The sequence below is a fragment of the Astyanax mexicanus genome, chromosome 14 (genome assembly GCF_023375975.1).
Source record: "Astyanax mexicanus isolate ESR-SI-001 chromosome 14, AstMex3_surface, whole genome shotgun sequence".
NCBI lineage: Eukaryota > Metazoa > Chordata > Actinopteri > Characiformes > Acestrorhamphidae > Astyanax > Astyanax mexicanus.
The window spans coordinates 42,439,576-42,461,504 of NC_064421.1; the positions used below are offsets into that span (position 1 = coordinate 42,439,576).

The 21,929-nt window shown below is 39.5% G+C and overlaps 1 protein-coding gene across 4 annotated transcripts in view; it reads left to right on the plus strand.

The window, feature by feature from the left end:
* The window catches only part of kcnh1a (potassium voltage-gated channel, subfamily H (eag-related), member 1a), a 111,152-nt gene that overhangs the window by 76,731 nt on the left and 12,492 nt on the right, over window positions 1–21,929 (plus strand). For all 4 annotated transcript variants that reach the window (XM_049464121.1, XM_049464122.1, XM_049464123.1 and 1 more), the window contains one exon: window positions 3,143–3,339. In XM_049464121.1, coding sequence (XP_049320078.1) covers window positions 3,143–3,339 — 197 coding nt within the window. The remainder of the gene's footprint in view (window positions 1–3,142; window positions 3,340–21,929) is intronic.

Here is a 21,929-nt window from a genome sequence, read left to right on the forward strand (position 1 = left end):
CTCCGCCAGACATGCAAATGATCTGGAGCGCATCACAATGCGTCCTGAGTGCTTTCACCTCCCCTGTGCTCATTAAGCTTGTGCGCAGGAGTGTGTAGGTGTGTGTGTGTGTTTGTGTGTGTGTGTGCGAATTTTGTTTGTGTGATTGTGTACCTCATCTCACCTCTGCAGATGCAGCTGTATTTCAGGGTGTAATCGTCTGAGCCGCGCCCCCCGGCCCCCCCGGCCCCTCCTCACGGTCAACGTCCAAAGCTGAATATTTTGATTTGCTTTGTAATCAGCTCAGCCACAGAGAGAGAGGAATGTAAGATGAGCCTTTGCCCTTTCTGAATGACCGCCCACTCCATCAGACCTGACACTTACAGTGATGAAAACTCGCGGAGATGCAGAATTTGTGTGACAGGAATGCTGTACTGCAGCAGATGGATTCATACATGGATTCACACTGAACGAAGGGGCCTGTTAGATCGGTTACAGTTTCTTTTTCCATTTGCTGTGTTGCTTAATCAAGACCAGGTGCATGAATATGGAGAATTGAATGTTTATACACCGGTTTCTGCCTCTTCCAACATCGCTTCTGCAGAATTTCCTTTGGTATGGAAAGGGCACAAAAAGCATGCCTTGTGCAGCTTGAAGCATGCAAAAGGTGTGTAGTAATTTTCTTAATTAATCATGGGTGTGTTTTAGCAGTAATGTGAAATAAACCAGTTAGTGTGCCAGTTGTTATTCCCTTTAAGAGCTGAGTGGCGCGTTGATATCTTAGCTTTGTGCGTCTCAGCAGAGGAAACTGACCTCTGCATCTCTATTTAGAGAACAGTAATGTTTTTTTTTCCTCATTCTTTTTTATTGTTGATTTAAAAGCTGCATTTGCGCTCTACAGACCTTTGTAAAAAAGTGTTGCCTCCCTATACATTAACTATGATTAATTTGCACTTTTTGGAAAGCTTCGTGCAGTTTCACTACTAACCACACCCAGGCCTGATTACTGCCAGACCTGTAGAACCAATAAATCACTTAAATAATATAGAACCTGTTTGACAACATGAAGCAGATAAAAGATCTCAAAAAGCAACACATTATTATGCCCTGATCTGAAGAAATTCAAAAAAACACATGACAAAACAAAGACATTCATCATCTATCTGTCTGGAAAAGGTTACAAAACAATTTCTATGTCTTTGAAACTCTAGCGGACCACAGTAAGAGTTATTATTCACAAATGAAGAAAACAGGAAACACTGGAGAACCTTCCCAGAAGTGACTGGCCGACCGTAATTATTCCTAAAGGGCATGGACAACTCATCCAGGAGGTCACAAGAACCCAGAACAACATTTAAACAACTGTAGGTTTCACTTGTCTTGGTCTGATTGAGATGCTGTGGCATGACCTTAAACTGGAAGTTAATGTTTAAAAAAATTCCTCCACAGAGATATAAAAGACTCATGTCAGTTATCGATGAAGTTTTATTACAGTTGTTGGTGTCAAGTTATTAGGTTTAGGAAGCAAACACTTTTTCACACAGGGCTAGATTGGTTTAGATAGTTTTATTTATTATTAATATTATTTATTATTTATTTTGCTTTCTTTAATAAATAAAATTATAATTTAAAAAGTGTTTTATATTTAAATCAGGTTGTTTGTCTGATTTTAAAGTATCTTTAAAAGTCAGAAAAATATTAGTATGACAAAAAAAGCAAAAACTTAAACAAAAAACTGTAGGGGTTAAATACTTTTTCACACTTCTGTATATACACAATTATGGAAAGCCCACACACTTACAGCATTTTTCGAAACCTGGCATCCTCACGCTGCCACAGCTGATGACAAATGAGTGTGAGATCACACCCTTCACGCTTTCCCGCTGACATTTGGACATTAATGCTACAGAAAAGTACACCCCACATTAAGAGGCTCTAGCATTTACTCCAAAGGTCAAATCTCCAAATTCTTAAAAGCGCAATGTCTTTTTTTTTTGTTTACTGACATAATATGCAAATTTCTCTCTCTCTCTCTCTCTCTCTCTCTCTCTCTCTCTCTCTCTCTCTTTTTCTCTCTCACTCACTCAGTTTCTCTCTCTCGTCCTTGAATAAAGTCAGTTCAGTGCATTGAAGTTTTTTACTTTTCTTTATTGCCAGGAAGAACAAATCTGCATCAAGGTCGACCCGATTATAATGTATATTGTGAGCTAGGCATTAGCAGATGCTCATATTCACAATGACATATTGACAAAGGCATGCCAAAATTCATGGGAAAGCAGTATGTAAATTATCATAAAGTAGGGGTGCGACGAGACACTAATATCACGAGACGAGACACGATACTGGGTTCACGAGAACGAGACGAGATGAGATTTAAAAATTAAATTTTAAAGAAAACGTCAAAAATGGCTTGAAAACTTTTTGAGTTTTATTTGACAAAATCATAAAACACAAACTTAACAGACTGGTTTCTCTCACACATTGATTCTACAAGAAATAGAAATAAGAATAAAAAATAAAAATAAAAATTTTCTAGGTCTTATATAGTGCAAACAATAAGTGCAAACCACAACCAGTCATATTAAGACTATGGTTTGTGTTTTTTTCTCCAGAATCTCTTGTAATTTAACTATGCAGAACCATAACCAGTCATATTAAGACTATGCTTGAAGTGCAAACAGAGACAGAACATGTTTTTAAATACAGTACAGAGCTAAGGGATTAGTATAACTGCCATTGAAACAGTCACGTGTAGGATTTACTTACAGTATTTATATATGGTTTGTGTCTTGTTGGTCACTCTGTTACCGTTTATTGTTTCCACTGGAGCCAAAATGCAGCCAGACATACAACTTAAAAGTAGCAGAAGCATCGTCTATACAAATGCCGTACAAATACAGTGAGCTGCTCTCACTGCTCAGCCATCATACTCTATCGCTATCGCTACTGGGTTGCCAGATCTCTCTTTAAAAGTCCACACTTAACTGTTTTTTTGCCCCGCGAGACAGGTTTAAGCCTGATGAGAAATATCGTCACACCCCTATCATAAAGTGTTAGCACCTCAGGGGACACCACTTTCTACATTTTTTACAGATGTCAGTCTCTCAGTTTTGCACAGTGAATGCTTGTTTGACTGTAATGGTGTAAACGCTTGTGTGTGCAGGTAAGGGCGACGTGTTCGGTGACGTGTTCTGGAAGGAGGTAACCCTGGCGCAGTCGTGTGCGAACGTGAGGGCGCTGACCTACTGCGACCTGCACGTGATCAAACGCGACGCTCTGCAGAAAGTGCTGGAGTTCTACACGGCCTTCTCCAACCACTTCTCCCGCAACCTGCTGCTCACATACAACCTCCGCAAGCGCGTGAGTCACACCGCTCACGTGTGTGTGTGTGTGTGTGTGTCATACTCTGTGCGTTTAAAGGTCTGGAGTATTGTATTTCATTTCACTTCAGATAAATATTTTAAATAAATTAAATATGCACCATAAGTATTTCAAAGCCAATAAGTATACAAGATCAATGAAATATATATATATTTGGAAATATATATATATTTAAGAGAAATTTGTATCAGTATACAGTTACATGGACGGGTGAATGGATGAAGGAAAGGATGCAAGGATGGGTGGATGTAAGAATGGATTAAAGAATAGCTGGAGGAATGGATGTAAGAATGAATGGATGGATATAAGGATGGACGAATGTATACATTTATATATGTATGGTAGAATAGACGGAGGAAGATATGTAAGAACGGATGGCTGGATGGACGATGGATGGATAAAAGAATGGTTGGATGAATAGATTGAGGAGTGGATTAAAAAATAATTGGAGGAATGGATGTAAGATTGGATGGATGGATAGAGAGATAAAAGAATGGATGAAAGAATAGATGGAGGAGTGGATTAAAGAATAACTGAAGGAATGGATGTAAGAACAGATGGATGGATTTAGAAATGAATAATTGGATGAAAGGATGGCTGGATAAATGAATGGATGCAAGAAAGACTAGATGGAGGAATGATTTAAAGAATAGCTGGAGGAATAGATGGATGGATGGATGTAAGGATGGACGGAAGAATGGATTAAAGAATAGATGGAGGAATCGATGTAAGAATGGATGGATATAAGATGGATATTAGGATGGATGAATGTATGGATGAATGGTAAAATAGTTGGAGGAATGGATCAAATAATAGCTGGAGTGATGGATGTACGATTGGATGGATGGATGATGGATGGATAGATAAAAGAACGGTGGAAGAATAGATGGAGGAGTGGATTAAAGAAAAACTGAAGGAATGGATGTAAGAACAGATGGATGGATTTAGAAATTAATAATTGGATGAAAGGATGGCTGAATAAATGAATGGATGCAGCAAGACTAGATGGAGGAATGATTTAAAGAATAGCTGGAGGAATGGATGGATGGATGGATGGATGGATGGATGGATGGATGGATAGATGGATGGATGGATGGATAGATGGATGGATGGATAGATAGATGGATGGATGGATGGATAGATGGATGGATGGATAGCAAAACGCCAGAAATTTACATGAATACGAATAATTTCAGGACCACCACACCCATCAGCGTAGATATATTCACGAGCTCTGTTGCTAATTATGGAAGGCAGGTGGAAGGAGTGTTCGCAGGGTGTAAGATAGCAATGAGCATCTCTGCGAACTTGCTCAGGGTGTAAGATAGCAATGAGCATCACGGCGCACCTTGCTCAGGGTGTAAGATAGGGGTCAAAGTGTTGCACAGAGGTGATCCATTCCACCAGTTTTCTGAACAAACTGTATATCTATCACCAATTATTTAAACATTAGATTACTGGAAGCAGCTGCTTCAAGCGAGCAGTTAATAAAAACCGAAGGGTTCTCAGTGTCAGATGAGTGGCATCATTGTTTGGAGGCGTTCATTATGCAACTTGAAAGGCTTTAGCTTGACTTTCATCTTTGACAGAGAAGAATCAGACGATATTCTGATGCAAATTTAATGTCACGACAGACAAACAAGGACAACAGCCCGGTAAACTGTGGGTAACCGAGGATGTTCACACATATGATTGGCATCTATGGAAAAGATAAGCCTGTGCAACCTTTAAAATTCTTATCTTATCTATACTCAGCCAAAACAATGCCAGGTCAAGAAGGTAGGTAATCTTAAACAGACTTGCTTGTGTGGTTTTTGACACTGTATTAATCACTGTTTTCTATGGACATGGACAAAAGGATTAACACAATGCCGGATTGAGGACACCAGCTGATGTACTTTGTCCCATTATATATATATATATATATATATATATATATATATATATATATATATATAATGGCGCATCTGCGACCAAGACAGCAAGTCTTTGTGATGTAATAAGAGCCACGGTATCCAGGGAAATGTCAGCATACCACCAAGAAGGACCAACCACATCCAACAGGATTAACTGTGGCCGCTGAAAGAGGAAGCTGTCTGAAAGGGATGTTCGAGTGCTAACCCGGATTGTGTCCAAAAAAACATAAAACCACGGCTGATCAAATCACGGCAGAATTCAATGTGCACCTCAACTCTCCTGTTTCCACCAGAACTGTCCGTCACCACAATAAATTATTGTGGTCTAAAACCAGGTGTTTCTGTTTCACGATAAGACACACGACACGCCCTAAATCCAGCTGTGGTGCGCTATAAATTGATATAATAGGGCCTTAAGTCTGTAAATACTGTCAAGTGACCACCACTTTTTCACCGTTCCAGTGTGCTAAATCTCAGTGGAATTACCTTTGTGAGCCAGATAGCATTAACAGCAGCTTTTTTTTTCTTTTTTTTTTGCACCATCAATGCCACGCTTGGTAAGGAACCCTGGTGTACAGTCCGGTGTAGGCGACACCGCTGGCCCTTATCGATCGCCACACTGAAAGTAGGTCTGAGATTGTTGCTATTATTAGAGCAGGGAATGATTGGCTGGTCCCAGCGCGGATGACAGAACGAGAAGCACTGCCGAGCGGCACATGGCCCGTGGGCTGACACTCACACTCCGCCGCAGCACAGAGCGCTTGCCCTGATATGCTTGACAGTCTCTGTCCAGAATGACACGCTCATGACACTGTTGTTTTGACCCCTTTGACACAGCGCGTTCCTCACTCTTCTTCAAGCCCAAATGGAAGTTTCCAGCCTATTATTTATTCTTCTAGATATAGATTTTTGACAGTAGCTATATACACCCAAGCTATATATATATAGCTATATATATATATATATATATATATATATATATATATATATATATATATTATTCCCTGGCTTTTACAGGAAAAGAGAATATATAGAATGAGCAACACACTTTACTAAAAAAAAATCTATGGATTGAGGTGACAAAAGTCTGACCTCGACCGTGGCGAGGAGCAGGCTTTAATTAGCTCATAACTCCATACATTAATAATGATGTTTACAGATTGTGGCCTAGATAGAAAAATATGTTAAATATTAAAAACTCCTTTATGACACTTGCCCATGTTACTGTAGTACAGCAAGGAATTAGAAATACAGCCAATCAGCAGTTTAGGGCAATTAGAGATTGTATCGGGTTTAAAAAGGTCATGGAGTTCTTGTGCATAAACAATTATATATAATAATAATAATATAATATATCTAATATATATATATATATATATATATATATATATATATATATATATATATAATATTTATATAACTGTCATATGTTTAGAACATGAGGAAAAACAAATTTCTGTATTCAGTTCAGTCATACTATAGATCAGGGGTGTCCAAACTACGGCCCGCGGGCCATTTCCTTTTTTGGAGCGGCCAAAGAGCGGGCCAAAGAGTCTAAAAGCGGAGAGAGTGCGCATTTCTAGCGCAGAAAAACGGGGCAAAATAGTCTAAAAGCGGAGAGGGTGCGCATTTCTAGCACAGAAAAACGGGCCAAAGAGTCTAAAAGTTGCCGTAATTAAGTTTAATATTAAGAGACATCATGAAATTAAACATCAATTTAAAAAATCTTAGTTTACACAACACTGTCAAAGATAAAGATAGTAAGTCAAGTAAAATGGTGTGTAAATGAAATAATCAGGAAAAAAGTATTATTTAAAGTGGTATATTTCATTATTTGTTTTATTACAGAGTTTGTGGCCTGTGACTTCAAATATATTTCTCCTTCTGGCCCCCAACAAAAAAAGTTTGGACACCCCTGCTGTAGAGCTTTCAAGCAAGGACTGCACGACAGCATCTCAAGCGGTTTCAAGTCAGGACTTTCAGAAGGCCACTTAAAAGGTGGCTTCAGAGGTGGCTTCTCTCTTGCTTTGTTGATTGTTGTCTTGCTGCGTAACCTAGTTTTGCTCAAGCTTCAGATCAGGGACCAATTACCAGAAATCCTTCTACATGATTTTTTGAGTAATGAGCAGACTTCATAGTTTCAAAAATTACATAATTCTAGTCTAGAGCCCCTCTGGATTCATTGGGCTCAAGGCAGGGATACTCTCTTGAGAGGTACCAGTTCAATACTGGTTACCACACACCCCTTCACTCCCACTTAGAGACAATTTACATATATCCCTCTATTTATGTAGTCATTCTTATCCTCTTGTTTCTGGACTGGATGGTGGTGGGTCCAGTGCTCAAGGCAGGAATACCCTCGGGACAAGACAGTCAGTCAATCACAGGGTACAACCCACACCCATTCAAACCTATTCACACTTACGGGTAATTGCACATAGCCAGTTCACCAACAAACTTGGTTTTGGACGATATGAGGAAAACTGGAGTACCCAGAGGTGCACAAATCCCATATGGACACTAGGAGTATAGCAAATTCATTATACCCATACACCTGATCAAGAATCAAGCCTGCAAGACCAGATCCCCAGAGCTCTGTGGTGTAATGACTCAAAAGGTTTTTTTTTTTTTTTTTCAAATATTTTTGAGTGGGCATTTTATTCAATAATTACATAGACTGTTGGTATGACTCTGCTACTAAGGAATTGTGTGTTCTAGCTTATGTTCCTTTTGATAAGTAGCAGTTTTGGCCAGTTTTGGAATGATGAACTTTTACAATTTCATGATATCTTATCATTGGCACATACAGACTATGCAGAAGATTTTATATATGCAGATATTTTAGATTCTTCAAAGTAGCACCTCTTGTTTAGATTAGACAGTTTTGCACATCTTGGCTGGATTTTCTCAGTCAGTTTTATGAAATAGAGTCACCTGGAATTTTAGGCTTTCAGTTAACAGCTGTGCTGAACTTGTCAAGAGTTAATTACTTGAATTTCTTGTCCTCTTAATGTGATTGTGAGCCCAATAAATTGTGTTGAAAAGAGGTAGAACACCTTTATTAAACGTTTTATTTCATATTATGGCAACAACTACTAATTAAAGAAAAAAATACTGTATGGTCAGTCAATCCAAAGCATTTCAAAAACTTTGAAAGTATCCTCAAATGCAACGCTATGATGATGAAACTGGCTCTCATCAGGACTGCCCCAGGAAAAGAAGAGCAAGAGTTACCTCTGTTTCATCAGAGATACCAGCCTCAGAATCCACAGGTTAACAGCACCTTAGATAAGAGCAACTAAATGCTTCATAGAGTATTTTGGCTTGTTTAACCATTTTAAATTACTACATGATTCCTTATGTGCTGCTTCATAGTCTTAATCACTTTAATATCAATTTGCAATGTACGAAAAAGGAAAGAAAATGAAGAAAAACATGTATTTCCCCAAGCTGACCTCTATTTTATGCCAACTTTGGAGTGCTAGAACGTTCTATCTATAAAAGTGATGTTTAGATTCAACAGGGCTGACAGTAATCAAGCCTGTGGGTCTAGTTTCATTGATTTCTACTCTCACATACACACACATATACTCACACACACACACGATACAGTTACACACACACTTACAGATTTACAGATACAGTTACCGAGAAAAAAATGTATAGTATAAATACGCTATACAGTGACTATACATACACACATAAACACCCACACACTCAGCTCTCTTGCATAGACATAACCCCACATGACATGAGGCTTTAAGTACCGGGGATGATAAGATTTGATAAAGATGATAAAGATGATAAGACCTGTCCACCCCCACCCCCCACTGCTAGTGTGAAGCCTTTCCAAGGTCCGCAGGGTTTCCTTAAAGTGAGGAAGACTGTTCACCTTCATCTCAGTGCTGATTTGGAGAGGCCCTCACACAACATTCAGCCCGAGAATAACGCCGTCTGAATGCCTTTCCACCCTCAAGGCCGCACAGATACTCATTTCAGAATAAAAGCCGACACAAGCAGAGAAACGACGTGAATCACGTCTGAAGAGAGCGAGCGGCGGCTGTCGCGTTCCGTGAGAATATCGTGCAGGAACTTAACTGCAGAAAAGCCCCGAGCCTGTTCCTGAATGAAAAGCCATAAACCCACCCGCCGTAGATTAATATCGCCTGATCTTTCGGATAATTTGGTCGCATTTGCCAAAAGCACAGGCAGTTACAGAACATGCTGCCCTTAAGCCTGAAAAAAGCACTGGTAAAAGTGCTGCCTAATATAGTAGCAAGTATAGGCTGCAGTGTAATCTAAGACCTGAGTTTTTTGGACCCAATCTCAAGTGAGAAGGTGGGATGCAAGATACTGTATATGGATAAATCAGATTCAAGATCATTTTAGTATTATTCCAGTGTTTTTTCATTCATTTAAAAAGTCTAGTTCTGGTCTCTAGTATAATTGAATGCCATATGAGACGTTGGTAACACTTTACTTGGATGGTCCATTTTATGGCCTTGATGATGCTCAACTGACATTCAACTAACACTGAATTGAATGTCCATTAAATTTAACTTAACCCTATGTTGAATGTAAATGATTTAAAATAGAACCTAACCCTAACCTTAACCCTTAATCAACCATAAAATCTAACCCTACACATAACCCTAACCTTAACCTTAATCAACCCTAAAATCTAACCCTACACCTAACCCTAACCTTAACCCTTAATCAACCATAAAATCTAACCCTACACCTAACCCTAACCTTAACCCTTAATCGACCATAAAATCTAACCCTACACCTAACCCTAACCTTAACCATTAATCAACCCTAAAATTGAGCCCTAACCCTACACCTAACCCTAACCTTAACCCTTAATCAACCCTAAAATCTAACCCTACACCTAACCCTAACCTTAACCATTAATCAACCCTAAAATTGAACCCTAACCCTACACCTAACCTTAACCCTTAATCAACCCTAAAATTGAACCCTACACTAACCCTTACCCTAACCTTAACCTAAATTTAAAATCTAACCCTAAACCCAATCCTAAAATATTAAGAGTTTGGATTAGAGTTGAATGTAGGGTTATAATCAATAGAGAATCATTTACTTTCATCTTTTAGTTCATTTGCATTTAATAGAGATGTAGATGAATGTCAATTGAATGTCAGTTGAGCATCAAAGAGGCCATCAGATGGACCATCCAAGTAAAGTGTTACCGAGACGTTTTTTTTGTGAAACAAAAGTGCTCAGGTGTTTCTATATAGCCCTGCTTTAAATCACTGAATTAGTGGTCTCTGAAGAAAGACAGGATTTCGTCTCTTGCTCATGAATCTTCATACATGCAAACATATTGCCTCTGATTGCCTACCTGCCTTCCCCTCACAGTCAATTTTACAGAGCTAAAACTCAATGGATAAAATGTTTTTCGGATATACAGCCTTATTTATAAAGATAATAGCACTGAGTGCTAGTTAAAGTTAACCCTTAAACTTTGCTTAACGTCGGACCACCAGCTGAACGATGCTGCTCTCAGCTAAACTAATGCAACTAAATTATTACCTCAGACTGGTGTACTGTCGAGTTGTGCTCCCTTGTCAAATCGTGCTTCCCTAGTGTATATTTAAGGTCTCGTTAAAACACAGAATCAACCGGAGATCCGATTTAAACCTATAGTTACTTACACAAGATAGCTAACGCTAACTAGCTGGTGTAAACAGAGCTACAAGCTCTTTAGCTGTCAGTGTCGGCTCTGCTGCAGCCCGACTTCTAATGTATGTGTAATTGATGGGTTGATAAAGGGTTAGCTACAACCAGATGCACAAAAGGAGATAGTGGTAGTAGAAGATGGCAGCATATCTATAACAAGGTTAATGCATTGTTTCACATCATGTACTCTGCGTGTGTGTGTGTGTATGTGTGTGTGTTCATGGTCGCCCAGGAAACACAGAATAAGCCTATTTACAGTAAAGCCGCTCAGTCACGCTGTCTCAGGGACTTATCACAGTTTTAATTAGGGTTAGGGTTTGTTCAGTAGCAACAGCCACACACACATATAGACAGACATACACAGGGATTCACACATTTTGCAGTAAAACATGGTCCTCAGCTTTCTTTCGTTAAACAGCTCAGCGTATTCATTAGAAGTTTAGTTAAGAAACTGTGGCCGTCCTTCAGTTCACATGTCCTTGGCTGTTGGAATTTCGCATGCTTGTCGTCGTCACTGATTACCGCTTGTCACAAAGAGATTTATAACAAGAAAAGAAAAGCAAGAACAGTAAACGGTGTAGATGATGGAGGGAATAGTGTAAAACATGTTTCTCAATGTCAATCTATCAATGTCAAATGTTTCAGGATAAAATACACAATTTTGAAAGCTTATAAACTCCAGTTATAAACCTTTTAAACATGCTCTGGCTCCAGCATTAGCAGCCTAAGACCTCTTTACTGTAGAAAAATGGAAAAATACAGGTACGTTTCCTTTTCTTTTTAGGCAAAACACTTAATTTTACTTTCCCAAATTAAAGAAATTAAATAAATATTTTGGACAAGTAGTTATTTTACTTATTAATTAGAGTTTTTACCTGTTTTTCCTTTTTATTACTATTCACCTCCATTTATTGAGGACTCACTCTAAGGCTCCATCTAGTGATTAACAGTATTTTTTTTATATATGTATATGTGGAAAACATGAACTGAGCAGGCTCTTGTAAATGGCTCTGGCCATGCAGTAGATACATTGGTTGAGTCTGCAATCCCATTTGCTCTAGGTAGTGGCTGCACTTGACTCATAGTTGGGCACTGGTCTAGATATCTAACCTGCTAGATGTTTGCTGGGCATCTGTGACTTGTTGGTGATCACTCTATGTTGGCTCGGCGAGCATCTTTCCGCAGTTTACACAGTTTACAGGACTGAGAGGTATTGCCAATATGCCTCTGAGCAGAAAACAGTTGGCGAAAAATAACTTTGCAAAAATAGTGGAATGTGAACTAGGCAGAAGTTTATGTGTCAGAATTGGGCATCTGGCATTTTGTTCAGATAATATAGACTACCTAGTGAAGCTGCATTAAAGGCAATAGAGTTCAATATGATCACAGCCTCAGGGAAGAAACTCTTCCTAAGTCTGCTGGTGTGGGAACGGATATTTCTATAATGCCTGCCAGATGGAAGGAGGGTAAAAAGTCCATGGTTAGGGTGGGAAGGGTCCTTGATGATCCTACTGATCCTCTCTGAAAAATGCTCTCAATGCTGGGTAATGTTGTGCCTGTGATGTGTTGGGCAATTTTCACCACCCTCTGGAGCGCTTTTCGGTCTGATACAGATCAACTGCCGTACCACAATGAGATGCAGTTATTGAGTATACTCTCAATGGTACAGCATTAGAAGTCCACTAGTATCCTGGGACACGAGTGAGTTTTCTTGAGGCTCTGTAAGAAATAAAGACGCTGTTGCGCCTTTTTGACTATAGTGGAGGAGTTCAGTGACCAGGAGAGATCCTTGGAAATGTATATACCAAGAAACTTAAAATCAGGCACACATTCTACTTGAGCTCCGTTAATATGGACATGTATGGGAGGAGGCATGCGCTGGTCCCTACCTCCCTACCTTCCTAAAAGTGGTGGGAGCATTGCAAAGCCCTAGTGGGTTGTGCACGAACTCCTAATGAGCGAGTGAGTTATTTAACTTAGTTAAATTGAGCAAAATATATTTTTAGGTGCATCCAGTGCTTTCTTCAGCAAGATGCCGCCCTAAGTGACTATCCATGTCGCATTTATAAATCCTTCACTGCTTTAGAGCCCTGGAGTACACACACAAACACACACACACAAGAGTAAGTGTTTTGGGAGAGGGGGGGCACTGCAGTGTGTTTTGCCAGTCAGTAAGTGGCACAGGGTCGAAGTCAATGGATCAAATTCTGTAAGGTGGTGATGAGTTTGTGTAATCCAACACCGGTCAGCAGAAACCAGTGAGGCGGTGTGTGTGTGTGTGTGTGTGTGTGTATGAGTGTTGTAGGGGTCTAAGCCCACAAACCAAGACAAGCAGAGCATCCCTGGACATTACAGGACAGCACAGATCCAGATCATCATCCTGTCTCAGGATTTTTCTATCTTCCCTAAAAAGTGCTGCACACAGCTTGTCGTAGATAGTACCCCTCTGCTCGGCTCAGCTCGACCGCTGTAATGAAATTAAACCTGTTCTGGATGAAGTGTGTTCAAAAACCGAGGCCATAGATCAGTCAGTAAAAAGACGAGCAGACTTTGCTCTGACAGCTTCCTGCGCACTCAAAGAGAGAGATAATAAGCAGTATTAGACAGTAATGAATATTTTTTTATGCCCTCAGTAGGAGATTAGAGGAATCTTGCTGTACTGAATAAATGTGTGGAGTAGTAGAGGATAAAGCCCATATGGTGCCCTCTATTTCTTTCGCATATTTTTTCTCTCTTTCTGTAGCATGAACGTTCACACCCAGAAAGACAGGGACATTTTTGCATCCTCGTGTTTTGCCTGATGTCATTTTCTACTGTACATTCTACTGTGCATTCCAGTACCCAAGAACATGTCTACTAAGAACGTTGGTGTAACGCCTGCTGCAGATCCTGTAGTCCAATCCTACAGAACTTTAACTCTTCCGTTCCCATCTATGGATAAAACTCGGCCCAAAACTACATCCCCCAGCATGCATCTGCCAGTGTTACATGCCCGGACTTTAGATTGTGTTCAGGTGTTTGTTATTTATCTAAATATATGAACCCATCTGTTTCTCATGTTTGTTGCGAAGTATTTTCCCTGTTAACAAGCAATTTCCTAAGCTTTTCCTTCTTTCAATGTTTTTGCTCTTTTGACCATGTTTTTTGCCTAGACCTTCTGCTTTGTTTGTGTCTGTGATTTCCTGGTTTGTTAAACACTGCCTTGGGCTGATGGTTTCGTTTTCGGTTTGTGATTCGGTTATAATGTTTCGGCTCATTCTCCTTCTGGTTTTGGCCCACACCTGTTATTTGTTTTTTACAGTGCAATGTTTTGGAATGCTGTATTGAGATAGATCGAAAAAACATCAAAACGATCAGAGGTACCCAAACTTTTCTAATACCCCTGTATATGACCAACAGTGACCAGAAACTGACCTTTGGTGATGTGTGCCCGAGAGCAGATGGTCTGCAGTCTGTAACAGTACCCTTGCTGTACACAATGACCTTAAAATGCACAAACGTGCCCCTCACATCATGGACAATAAGCTGGACGTTTCTAATAAAGCGTGAGAGTGTGAAATTGCATACGTTGTTCTAGTAGACACTGTATACTGTCCTGATCCTGAGGCTGGCGGGACCGAGGCAGTGTGGATGGCTCAGCACTACAGAGCAGTGTGGATTTAGCTGATCCTTCTACATCACACACTCAGGTTGCAGCACACTGCGGTTTAATTTGAACCCCCTACCGCATATCCCGTCTCATTTACACTAGAGCTGCCTGTCTCCGCTCCAGTCCGAGGCTGGATGCAGTGGTTTGGAGAGGCAGTATGAGTCAATCAGTATTCAGCATGTCTGCAGGCTGCTGTGCTACTGCTAACCACTGTTACTGATGTTTTGCTGTGCTGTTTTTAAGGTAATTACATGTAAGTAACATAATGAATTAGATTTACATACCATTTCCATACCAAATCAGGCACACATTCTACTTGAGCTCCGTTAATATGGACATGTATGGGAGGAGTCATGCGCTGGTCCCTACCTCCCTACCTTCCTAAAAGTGGTGGGAGCATTGCAAAGCCCTAGTGGGTTTTGCACGAACTCCTAATAAGCGGGTGGGTTATTTAACTAAATTAAATTGAGCAAAACATTTTTTTAGGTGAATGAATTAGATTTACATACCATTTCTATCTGTTGAAAGATCCTTTTTTTGTCTCTTATCTATAGACATATTTTTGATTAGGCCTTCTGCATAAGTACTGTTATATTGTGTACATTTCTTTAGTAAATCAGTCACTTTGAGTATAGGTATTTCCCAATACTAAAAATGTGAAAATTGGACTTTCTTAAGCCTCTTGGCTGCTTCTAAACCAGAGCTCCCTTTACTTGATCTGTCAGTTTGGGTGGACCATGGCGATGTCTCGGTAGGTTTGCAGTTGTAGAATATTTTTTCTGTTTTTGGATGATGGATTAAACAATGCTTCTTGAGATGCTCAAACCTTGGAATACGTCTGTATAACTGCTGTATTTAGTGTATTAGGCTATAAGGGCAAGTTACTTATTTCTTTGCTGCAAAATGTGACTTGCAAGATAAATTTTCCCATGTAAAGGAAAAATAGGCTGGCAAAAGGGAAGCAGGTTCATTTTATCGTCTATTAAAACAATTAATCACAAGCTTACCTTGCCTAAACAGTGATTATTCATTTTGAGGGCCTGTTAAAACATATTGTTTTTTTCCCCTTTTTAAGTATTAACTGAATACATAAGAGAGGGTAGGCCTTGTCGGCAGGACTACACACAATGTGCCCCGCCGGGCAGAGCTGTCAGCTTTCAAAACTTCCACATCAAACCTGTGAAAGCATGTGGTGGTAAGTTATATGTATATTCTAAATTCACTGGTTAGCTGTGGATTTACCTTACATAGACCAATAATCTCTGTTCCTATTCAGCTACACAGATTATACAATATTCTGTATTTAGTAAAATATCCAGCACAATAATCCCTTTATTAAAAATTGTACAACCAAAGCAACTTCTTTGACAGAATTCTGCCTTCAGGGTTTTCTGAAAAACAGTGAAGGTTAATGGTGCTGAAGGGTGTTTGTTATCCTTTATGTTAATTAATTGACTAACGTGCACAAATGCCTAAATTAATTGTATATTAAATTCACTGAAAGCTGTATGAAATGCGTCTGTCCGCGCAATTTAATGATATTTCCTTAAGTTTTTATTGGAAGCATTAAATTAATCTGATTGAATGTAAATAAAAACATGTAAACAGCAGTTAAAGCATAGCAATGGCAAGTTAAAAAATAATAATAAACTGTAAAACTATAAAAATACAGTTTATAGTCACCTATAAGACCATACCCTTTTAACAGTAAAGAAAAAAAAATGGATCATAGAAATGCGCACCAATAAAACACATGAGCACATTGTGTCCTCTGATTGGTCAGAGTTGTCTGGCGCTGGAGCAAGGAAGTAAATACAAGGAGAAGATTCTGTGTTCCAGTGAGTACATCTGTGCAGTGGGAAGCTGCTTTAACACAGAACGCTAAAAAATTTGATGCAGATTTACACCATGTTAACAAAGTCACGTGACTGCAAATAGTCAACTCTGCACAGACTGCTCGTGTAAACAGCATGGAGCACATACAGCAGGGGTGTCCAAACTACGGCCCGCGGGCCATTTGCGGCCCGTTTCCTTTTTTTGAGCAGCCTGCGAGGTATTTTAGAAATAGAATGAAAGTTGGCCCGCTGTTAAGCAGGTTTTTATAATGTGAGATTCAAAGTTTGAAGGCTAGGTGTCAGAAACGGGCCAAAGAGTCTAAAAGCGGCGAGAGTGCGCATTTCTAGCGCAGAAAAACGGACCAAAGAGTCTAAAAGCGGAGAGAGTGCGCATTTCTAGCGCAGAAAAACGGAGGGAAAAGAGTCTAAAGCGGAGAAAGTGCGCATTTCTAGCGCAGAAAAACGGGCCAAAGAGTCTAAAAGAGGAGAGAGTGCGCATTTCTAGCGCAGAAAAACGGGCCAAAGAGTCTAAAAGCGGAGAGAGTGTGCATTTCTAGCGCAGAACAACGGGGCAAAGAGTCTAAAAGCGGAGAGGGTGCGCATTTCTAGCGCAGAAAAACGGGCCAAAGAGTCTAAAAGTGGAGAGAGTGCACATTTCTTGCGCAGAAAAACGGAGGGCAAAGAGTCTAAAAGCGGAGAGGGTGCGCATTTCTAGCGCAGAGAAACGGGCCAAAGAGTCTAAAAGTTGCCGTAATTAAGGAGTTTTATATTAAGAGACATCATGAAATTAAACATCAATTTAAAAAATCTTAGTTTACACAACACTGTCAAAGATAAAGATAGTAAGTCAAGTAAAATGGTGTGTAAATGAAATAATGAGGAAAATGTATTATTTAAAGTGGTATATTTCATTATTTGTTTTATTACGGAGTCTGTGGCCCGTGACTTCAAATATATTTCTCCTTCTGGCCCCAACAAAAAAACTTTGGACACCCCTGATATACAGCGTTTGTTCATAATTGTTCTGGCTAATATATCAGATTAAACTGCATCTTATCAGTAGTTTAGCTCAATTAAAAGGAGGATATTTGATAGCTGGGTTGGATCTACTGCTTATGTTGTGGTGCCAAATAGCACAGGGCAATTTCAGAGGTCTTAAGGAGTCCATGTCTCAGAGGGTCACCTTGTAGGAGTTGTTTTGGTGGAATAAGCTGCAAATTAGGTTCATCTGTGTTTTTTGGATTAGGGTATCTTAGGAGGTTTATATCAGGACATTTTCTTGTTTTTTTTTTATATTGCGTATCTCACACCTGGAGATTAACAAGGTTTTTGTGTGGTTGTGTCTTTAAAATCTCCCCCATTCCATTCACATAAATAATGCATAACTGTGCTGTCCCCGCAAATTGAAATTTCGATCAAATAATAAAACAAAACCCATGCTCTTCCTCTCTCTTGCTCTCTCTTTCTCTCTCGTTTCTCTCGCTGTCATTCCACGAGAGTTTCTCTCTCTCTCTCTTTCGGAGCCTAAGCGTGTGTATCCGTGAAGTCTCTCTGCCTGTCACTGAGTTTGGGAATATGAGTGAATCTCATTAGCGAGTGGTAACGTTGGCCTTTAGGCTCAGCTCAAGAAAACCCGGCCCTCATTAAAGCTCGTTTTCAAAACCGGCCTTTACAGCTAGTCAGCGCCACTCTCCGCGCCTCAGCCAGACGGAATAATGGGAACTCTCCACATAACAGCTCAACATAATCATATCCAACTTAATATTCAGCATCACTTACACTGTAGACTCATCAGCTCCAGCCCACACAGTAAATAATATAACAGCTCATAACGTATTCCTCGCAAAACTACAGTGATTTCTGCATTACCAGACTGTTCAAACAGAATAGCTTTATTAAAGTATTATAGTCCATTACATTGCAAGGTTTCTGATAGTGTGTCATATGCCAAACCTGATATACACTACTACATCTGCAGTCTTTTATATTGCTGCCCTGTAGATTACAGTGTATACAGACTAACATTCAGCTGTTTGCTTTAGTGTTTTTCCCTTGTGATTTGTTGGCAGTCAATGATACGACTAATACTTCATCATGTACATCATGAAGATAAACAAGATTATAGGGCACAAAATGATATTAGAATCAAAATATACCCAGCAGGCAAGAAACATCTAAGAGTCATTTGATTTTGGAAAGACTCTAAACATCAGACGTACATTGAATTTTACTTATGAAAACTGTTGTAAAATAAAAATTAACATACCAATTATATATTTTTCTAGTTATCCATGAACAATTAAAAATATTTTATAGAATTTACATTACATTACATTACATTTGGCAGACGCTTTTGTCCAAAGCGACTTACAATAGTCAAGTACAAGTAATAGGAATTAAGATAAACCATCTTTAGACAGGGCTTAAAGGAGGTCGAAGGGAAATAAAGGGATAGAGAAGTGAAGGAGGGGAAGAAGGAAATGAGGTTAGAAGTAGTGTGTTAGAGGTGTTAGGAGAGTAAGTGCTCTTTGAAGAGCTCTGTCTTCAGGAGTTTATTAAAGATAGTGAGAGATTCTCCTGATCTGGTAGTGGAAGGTAGTTAGTTAGAGGTGTTAGGAGAGTAAGTGCTCTTTGAAGAGCTCTGTCTTCAGGAGTTTATTAAAGATAGTGAGAGATTCTCCTGATCTGGTAGTGGAAGGTAGTTAGTTAGAGGTGTTAGGAGAGTAAGTGCTCATTGAAGAGCTCTGTCTTCAGGAGTTTATTAAAGATAGTGAGAGATTCTCCTGATCTGGTAGTAGAAGGTAGTTAGTTAGAGGTGTTAGGAGAGTAAGTGCTCTTTGAAGAGCTCTGTCTTCAGGAGTTTATTAAAGATAGCGAGAGATTCTCCTGATCTGGTAGTAGAAGGTAGTTAGTTAGAGGTGTTAGGAGAGTAAGTGCTCATTGAAGAGCTCTGTCTTCAGGAGTTTATTAAAGATAGCGAGAGATTCTCCTGATCTGGTAGTAGAAGGTAGTTAGTTAGAGGTGTTAGGAGAGTAAGTGCTCATTGAAGAGCTCTGTCTTCAGGAGTTTATTAAAGATAGTGAGAGATTCTCCTGATCTGGTAGTAGAAGGAAGTTTGTTCCACCATTGGGGAACTCTGTATGAGAACAGTCTGGATTGCTTTGTGTGAATGTTTGGCAAAGTGAGGCGACGTTAATTTATAGTAGAGTATATTTGATATTGAGCTGCTTTTTTAGTAATACCTACTTTTATACTGTAACTATTTATCAATGAAAATGTTTGATAGTTTGTTATGTATGTATAGAATAATCCAGTTTTAAGTGCTTTTATGATTGTATATTTTGTCACAGTTTAAAGGTATTACTGCTTCCTGTTAGTGCAAGGGGGAGTATGGGAAGGGTGAAGGGATGTTTGTTGCAATTTGTGGAAAAAAAAAACTAGGTTAAACACTAGTATGTAAATACAGTAGATTGTGCCAAAAGCCAATAGAAAAATCATCCTATGTCCAATCCTATTTTGAACTTTTTTTAAAATTTAAATTGTAAGTTTACAGTGCAGAGTATTGTCAGGGTTGCTGGAACATGTTTGGGACAAGGGAGACACTGCAGCCATTTTTTGGGAGGGGGGATGTTCTGCAGGTTTTGGGGCAGTTCTTGGGCAGTAGATGATGGGTTAGTGGAAAAAAGAAAGAGAGAGAGAGAGATGTATACGTACAGTAAACTCAGTATGAGGTGGGATTTGAGGCGCTGTCACTTTCTGTGTAGGTCTTTTAATATGCTTTTGATTAAATATTAACGTTGTGAAGAAAGTACCTGCGCTACCGTCTGCCTGGCACTGTGAGGCATAACAACAGCCCCACACACACACACACACTTTTGTGCAACATATCACCTTACATAATCGCTCAGTGCTGTACCTGACTCAGTCTGCCGTTACTTCAATCACCAGAGTTCTGCTCATGAACCAATCAAAATCCAGAATCAACAGAAAGGAAAAATGACACGTTACAGTTATCCAGCTGCTTCTGAGCATAACTCCTGGGAAGAGCAGTGATGATGAAGAAGATGAAGATGATGAGCGCTTGAATATTTCATCACACTTTTATTCCTCGCTTTAATCTTTATTTGCGGAGAGAACGAGTGGCTTGTCGTTAGCTTTATGAGCCTCATCCCTCTTTCCCTTCTGCTCTCTTTATTACTGTCGCCCCTTGCTCTGTGTGTATGTGTGTGTGTGTGTGTATGTGTGTGTGTGAGAGAGAAGTGATAATGTAAAGTCATTTGGAGCAGCAGTGCTGGCTGTACCTCTCCTAATGGATATATGGACACATTAAAATAATAATAATGATGTGAGTCACTGACGTGAGCTTTACAGCATATCTGTGTTTACACTAGACTCACAGTGTGTGTGTGTGTGTTTCAGCCTGTCATAGTAAGGTGGATAGACAGAGAGTCATTACTGTCCATCAGTCTCTGTGGCATTCACTCACACACACACACACACACACACACACACACACACACATACTCACACACAGAGCTGCAGAACAGCACAGGTCCTATAGTATGCAGCATCACTGTCTGTTTATTTTCACTCATTTTCAGGATAAAAGATGATAGTTACGATTACGTTACTTGATTTTTTTTTATCACATTTAGATTTGTGGTGTCACTTGATTAAAAAAAACGAATTTTGTGATTAATCATGATTAATTCATTCATTAATTCATTAATTAACTACACATTGTTCTTTTCTTAAGGCTAAGCTAATTAAGCCAATTACCCAACCCACTCATTAGGACCCCTTTCACTAGTGATGCACCAATACCAGGAGGTTGAAGAATATCACGTGCCTACATGTAAAGACATACATGTAAAGTCAGACTCCGCCTCTTTTTGAACTGCTGCTGATGCAGCATTGCCGAGGAAAGCGCAGCGACTCGGTTCTGATACATCAGCTCACAGACGTCTTGTGCCGTGGACATTATCCTTTGGAGTGATGTGGGGAATTAACAATTTTTGGTCTCATCTGATCACAGCACCTTTTCCACATAGCTTGGGGCAAACTGCAAAAAACACTATTTATGTCTTTCTTTCAGCAATGGTTTTATTCTTGTCACTTTTCTTGTCATAAAGGCCAGAATTTTGGAGTACACAACTTGTAGTTTTCCTGGAAACAGACTTTCCCACTTGAGTTGTGGATTTCTGCAGTTCCTTCAGAGTGACCATGGGCCTCTTGGCTGCTCCTCTTACCAGTGCTCTCCTTGCTCAATCTCTTTGGGTGGATGGCCATGGACAATACTTGTTTCCATTTTTGGATGATGGATTGTACAGTGCTCATTGGGATGCTTAAAGCATGGAATATGGTTTTATAACCTAATCCTGCTTTAAAGTTCTCCATATCTTTATCTCTGACCTGTGTGGTGAGTTCCTTGGTTTTTATGATGCTGATTGTTCACTAATGTGATTG